The 6,754-nt window shown below is 49.2% G+C and overlaps 1 protein-coding gene across 1 annotated transcript in view; it reads right to left on the minus strand.

The window, feature by feature from the left end:
* Positions 1-2,045: 2,045 nt before the first annotated feature.
* heatr5a (HEAT repeat containing 5a) overlaps positions 2,046-6,754 on the minus strand; it is a 45,592-nt gene continuing 40,883 nt past the window's right edge. The window contains 5 exon segments of the mRNA XM_032499799.1: positions 2,046-2,917; positions 4,147-4,300; positions 5,524-5,620; positions 5,623-5,626; positions 6,338-6,443. Coding sequence (XP_032355690.1) covers positions 2,770-2,917; positions 4,147-4,300; positions 5,524-5,620; positions 5,623-5,626; positions 6,338-6,443 — 509 coding nt within the window. The 3' untranslated portion in view covers positions 2,046-2,769.

A 6,754-nucleotide genomic window follows, 5' to 3' on the forward strand; every position in this document is an offset into this window, starting at 1 on the left:
TACTGCAGTACTTTTACCACATGCAGCTAAGAATACTGCAGTACTTTTACCAAATCCAGCTAAGAATACTGCAGTACTTTTACCAAATCCAGCTAAGAATACTGCAGTACTTTTACCACATGCAGCTAAGAATACTGCAGTACTTTTACCAAATCCAGCTAAGAATACTGCAGTACTTTTACCACATGCAGCTAAGAATACTGTGGTACTTTACCACATGCAGCTAAGAATACTGCAGTACTTTTACCACATGCAGCTAAGAATACTGCAGTACTTTACCACATGCAGCTAAGAATACTGCAGTACTTTTACCAAATCCAGCTAAGAATACTGCGGTACTTTTACCACATGCAGCTAAGAATACTGCAGTACTTTTACCACATGCAGCTAAGAATACTGCAGTACTTTTACCACATGCAGCTAAGAATACTGCAGTACTTTTACCACATGCAGCATAAGAATACTGCAGTATTTACCAAATCCAGCTAAGAATACTGTGGTACTTTTACCACATGCAGCTAAGAATACTGCAGTACTTTTACCACATGCAGCTAAGAATACTGCAGTACTTTTACCACATCAGCTAAGAATACTGCATTACTTTTTACCACATGCAGCTAAGAATACTGCAGTACTTTACCACATGCAGCTAAGAATACTGCAGTACTTTTACCACATGCAGCTAAGAATATGCGGTACTTTACCACATGCAGCTAAGAATACTGCAGTACTTTTACCACATGCAGCTAAGAATACTGCAGTACTTTTACCACATGCAGCTAAGAATACTGCAGTACTTTTACCAAATCCAGCTAAGAATACTGCAGTACTTTTACCACATGCAGCTAAGAATACTGCAGTACTTTTACCACATGCAGCTAAGATACTGCAGTACTTTTACCAAATCCAGCTAAGAATACTGCAGTACTTTACCACAGCAGCTAAGAATACTGCAGTACTTTTACCAAATCCAGCTAAGAATACTGCAGTACTTTTACCACATGCAGCTAAGAATACTGCAGTACTTTACCACATGCAGCTAAGAATACTGCAGTACTTTTACCACATGCAGCTAAGAATACTGCAGTACTTTTACCACATGCAGCTAAGAATACTGCAGTACTTTTACCACATGCAGCTAAGAATACTGCAGTACTTTTACCACATGCAGCTAAGAATACTGCAGTACTTTTACCACATGCAGCTAAGAATACTGCAGTACTTTTACCACATGCAGCTAAGAATACTGCAGTACTTTTACCACATGCAGCTAAGAATACTGCAGTACTTTTACCACATGCAGCTAAGAATACTGCAGTACTTTTACCACATGCAGCTAAGAATACTGCAGTACTTTTACCACATGCAGCTAAGAATACTGCAGTACTTTTACCAAATCCAGCTAAGAATACTGCAGTACTTTTACCACATGCAGCTAAGAATACTGCAGTACTTTTACCACATGCAGCTAAGAATACTGCAGTACTTTTACCAAATCCAGCTAAGAATACTGCAGTACTTTTACCACATGCAGCTAAGAATACTGCAGTACTTTTACCAAATCCAGCTAAGAATACTGCAGTACTTTTACCACATGCAGCTAAGAATACTGCAGTACTTTTACCACATGCAGCTAAGAATACTGCAGTACTTTTACCACATGCAGCTAAGAATACTGCAGTACTTTTACCACATGCAGCTGAGAATACTGCAGTACTTTTACCACATGCAGCTGAGAATACTGCAGTACTTTTACCACATGCAGCTAAGAATACTGCAGTACTTTTACCACATGCAGCTAAGAATACTGCAGTACTTTTACCACATGCAGCTAAGAATACTGCAGTACTTTTACCACATGCAGCTAAGAATACTGCAGTACTTTTACCACATGCAGCTAAGAATACTGCAGTACTTTTACCACATGCAGCTAAGAATACTGCAGTACTTTTACCACATGCAGCTAAGAATACTGCAGTACCGCGGTGGGCGGCCTGCAGCTCTGTGCTGCGTGTCATCCACCCCCCCCCCCCCCCCCCCCCGTTAATGTCTAAGATGTCCGGTCGAATAAAGGTTTAAATGCAACAACAAATCTAAAAAAAATCTGAAAAAAAACCTGGACAAAAATGTCAAAAACAACATTCACAAAAACTTCAAAAATGGCGGAAACTGTCGAGGGCCGTACTGCTGCCGATACAGGAAGCTTGTTTTCCTACTTATATGTACACAGAGAGGACAATTATTTCAAAATAAAAGCCTCCCTTTCATCGACAGACCACGGAACAGCAGCGTTTGTTTCGGTGTACTCGTAGCGCCAGGCGGGCGGAGTCTAACTGTCGGAGGACGCCTCAGCTGACTCTGAGATGCTCTCCTGTGATTGGTCAGACTCTCAGCCTGTAACGTACACACAGGATTTAGTGTTTTTCTAGAATACAGTCTATTAGATATGAGATAATTAATTTAATTATTCACTTTGAGTCATTTTTCATGATATACCAGGAAGACTTGTGTGACGTCAGCGTGTTACATGTGAATATTTTCTAGTGTCTTCTCTCCTCCGTGAGTTGAGGACAAAACGAGACATTTGAGGACGTCATTTTGGGCTTTTTGGGAGACACTGACCCCCGTTTGAGAGCCAGGTCCCCTCCAGTCCCCCGGGACAGGACACACATTAATCCAGGGTGGACGACCAGTTCGTCACGCGTCTGTTGGCGGCGTGTTCTCTCTCTCCAGATTCCCAGGGGTCAGTGAACGCAGCAGGAAGTGACCTCACAGGAAGTTGGTTTTGAGCGTGATGCTGGGGGAGGACTTGGTGGGGGGGTTAGCGCTGCTAGCTTTAGCGCTCAGGCTCTCCTGGTTGCCCTTGATGGCGGCTTCCAGACGAGACCTCAGGGGGGGAGACGAGGCGATGAGCGACCTGCGGGAGAGAAAACACACCGCTACGTCAGCGCTACGTCACCGCTGAGACGCTACGTCAGCGCTACGTCACCGCTGAGACGCTACGTCAGCGCTACGTCACCGCTACGTCACCGCTGAGACGATACGTCACCGCTACGTCACAGCTGAGACGCTACGTCAGCGCTACGTCACCGCTGAGACGCTACGTCAGCGCTACGTCACCGCTGAGACGCTACGTCAACGCTACGTCAGCGCTACGTCACCGCTGAGACGCTACGTCAGCGCTACGTCACCGCTGAGACGCTACGTCAACGCTACGTCACAGCTGAGACGCTACGTCAACGCTACGTCAGCGCTACCTCACCACTGAGACGCTACGTCACCGCTGAGACGCTACGTCAACGCTACGTCACAGCTGAGACGCTACGTCAGCGCTACGTCACCGCTGAGACGCTACGTCAACGCTACCTCACCGCTGAGACGCTACGTCACCGCTGAGACGCTACGTCAGCGCTACGTCACAGCTGAGACGCTACGTCAACGCTACGTCAGCGCTACGTCACAGCTGAGACGCTACGTCAACGCTACGTCCCCGCTACGTCACAGCTGAGACGCAATGTCAGCGCTATGTCACCGCTACGTCAACGCTGAGACGCTACGTCAACGCTAAGACGCTGAGTCGCTACGTCAGCGCTGAGCAGGTCTGATTCTATCCTAAGTGACAGTTACACCACGGCAACAACAAGGCTCGTCACAAAAACCCCAAAGATTACAAAATAAAAACAATGGTTATCCGTTTCTTGTGTGTGTGTGGTGAGGTGTGTGTGTGTGTGTGTGAGTCTGTGTGTCTGTGTGTGTGTGTGTGGGGTGTGTCTGTGTGTGTGTGTGTGCGTGTGTGGTGTGAATGTGTGTGTGGTGTGGTGTGTCTCTGTGTGGGGTGGTGTGTGTGTGTTGTGTGCGTGTTGTGTGTGTGTGTGTGTTTTGTGATGGTGTGTGTGTGTGTGTGTGTGTGTGGGGTGTGTGCGTGGTGTGTGTCTCTGTGTGTGTGTGTGTGTGTGTCTGTGTGTGTGAAGTGTGTGTGTGTGTGTGTGTGCGTGTCTCGGTGTGTGTGTGTGTGTGTGTGTGTGTGTGTGTGTGTCTCTGTGTGTGTGTGTGTGTGTGTGTTGTGTGGTGGTGTGAATGTGTGTGTGTGTGTGTGAATGTGTGTGGTGTGTGTGTGAATGTGTGTGTGTGGTGTGTGTGTGTTACCTGAACACGGCCGAGTGCTGCGGGCCGAGGCGCATCAGGTCCTTGAGCGCCGCCCGGTGGAGAGACCGGGACGCGGCGGGCGCCGAGCCCAGAGCGTTCTCATCCAGCAGGAAGGAGACGAGGACAGGGAACAGGACGGCCACCAGCGGGGCGCCTGGAGACACAAAACAACAACAGTGACGTCTAACATCAGGAAATATGTGTGATCACGTTGTGGAATATGGCGATTAATAACCAGAGTATTCTGCTAAAATACAAACGATGTAAGGAAACCATTTAAACTTCCTTTTAATTGAATAAATTCAACATTAAGCACTAAAAGGACGTATGAAAAGATGCAGATATTTACATTCTAACAACACAAAAACCCAGGGAGGTGTGTTCAGGTGCATTCTGGGCGTGCTGGTCTTACAGAGAGGTGTGTTCAGGGGCATTCTGGGCGTGCTGGTCTTACAGAGAGGTGTGTTCAGGGGCATTCTGGGCGTGCTGGTCTTACAGGAGGTGTGTTCAGGGCATTCTGGGCGTGCTGGTCTTACAGGGAGGTGTGTTCAGGTGCATTCTGGGCGTGCTGGTCTTACAGGGAGGTGTGTTCAGGTGCATTCTGGGCGTGCTGGTCTTACAGGGAGGTGTGTCAGGTGCATTCTGGGCGTGCTGGTCTTACAGGGAGGTGTGTTCAGGTGCATTCGGGCATGCTGTCTTACAGGGAGGTGTGTTCAGGGGCATTCTGGGCGTGCTGGTCTTACAGGGAGGTGTGTTCAGGTACATTCTGGGCGTGCTGGTCTTACAGGAGGGTGTGTTCAGGTGCATTCTGGGCGTTGGGTCTTACAGGGAGGTGTGTTCAGGTGCATTCTGGGCGTGCTGGTCTTACAGGGAGGTGTGTTCAGGTGCATTCTGGGTGTGCTGGTCTTACAGGGAGGTGTGTTCAGGTGCATTCTGGGGGTGCTGGCTTACAGGGAGGTGTGTTTCAGGGGCATTCTAGGCGTGCTGGTCTACAGGGAGGTGTGTTCAGGTGCATTCTGGGCGTGCTGGGGCTTACAGGGAGGTGTGTTCAGGTGCATTCGGGCGTGCTGGTCTTACAGTGAGTGTGTTCAGGTGCATTCTGGGCGTGCTGGTCCTTACAGGGAGGTGTGTTCAGGGGCATTCTGGGCGTGCTGGTCTTACAGGGAGGTGTGTTCAGGTGCATTCTGGGCGTGCTGGTCTTCAGGGAGGTGTGTTCAGGTGCATTCTGGGCGTGCTGGTTCTTACAGGGAGGTGTGTTCAGGTGCATTCTGGGCATGCTGGTCTTACAGGGAGGTGTGTTCAGGTGCATTCTGGGCGTGCTGGTCTTACAGGGAGGTGTGTTCAGGGGCATGTGTGATGACGGTGTGGTGGACTCACGCTGAGACTGGTCTGCAGCCTGGACCAGGGCCTCCAGGGCCCGGACTCCCTCCAGGACCCCCAACAACTCCTCGGGGCTCTGAGGACGACGACGCTCCGCCGTCTGGGAGGAAAACACCGTCAAAAAACTTTATTAGCACATTAAGGTCTCTTAGAGAAGGGAAGGAAGGAAGGAAGGAAGTGCATAAGGAAGGAGGAAAAGAAGGAAAGAAATGAAGAGAGGGAAGGAAGGAAGGAAGGAAGGAAGGAAGTGCATAAGGAAGGAGGAAGGGAAGGAAAGAAATGAAGAGAAGGAAGGAAGGAAGAATGAATGAAGGAAGGAAGGAAGGAGGGAAGGAAGGATGAAGGAAGGAAGAATGAAGGAAGGAAGGATGAAGGGAAGGACAGAAATGAAGAGAAGGAAGGAAGAATGAAGGAAGGAAGGAAGGAAGGATGAGCGTAAGAAAGGAAGGAAGGAAGGATGAAGGAAGGAAGGATGGATGAGCGTAAGGAAGGAAGGAAGGAAGGATGAAGGAAGGAAGGATGAGCGTAAGGAAGGATGAGCGTAGGAAGGAAGGAAGGAAGGATGAAGGAAGGAAGGAAGGAAGGATGAAGGAAGGAAGGAAGGAAGGATGAAGGAAGGAAGGAAGGATGAGCGTAAGAAAGGAAGGAAGGATGTGCATAAGGAAGGCGAAAGGGAAGGAAAGAAATGAAGAGAAAGAAGGAAGGAAGGAAGGAAGGATGAAGGGAAGGAAACCTGTAGGGAGGGCTCTATAGGGAAACCTGTGTGTGGGGGGGCTGGTGGGGGGGAGGACCCTGAGAGGGGTTGGGGTACCTGCAGGAATCGAACCAGCGGCGTCCGAGGGCCCGGATGTACGGGACCGCAACGCCGTGCTGAGTCTGGAACACAGACCCCAACAGCTGGTACACCGGCTCACCACCTGCAGGGAGGGGGGGGGGGGGGAGGGGGAGGGAGGAGGGGAGGAGGGGGGAGGGGGGGGGGAGGGGGAGACAGAGAGAGACACTTTCATTATTATCACACCCTCCAAAACCAAAACCAGTTTTTTCCCTGAATTATGAACCTGTGTTTGTCCTCGCCGGGTCAAAAATAGACAAACATTTGTACATTTGTACATTCTGGTTCTGTGTGTGGGGTGTGTGTGTGTGTTGTGTGTGTATGTGTGTCGGTCTGTCTGTCTCTGTGTGTGTGTGTGTGTTTGTGTGTGTGTGTGGTGTGTGTGTGTGTGTGTGT

This window comes from Etheostoma spectabile, chromosome 20, assembly GCF_008692095.1.
Source record: "Etheostoma spectabile isolate EspeVRDwgs_2016 chromosome 20, UIUC_Espe_1.0, whole genome shotgun sequence".
NCBI classification, from domain to species: Eukaryota; Metazoa; Chordata; class Actinopteri; order Perciformes; family Percidae; genus Etheostoma; species Etheostoma spectabile.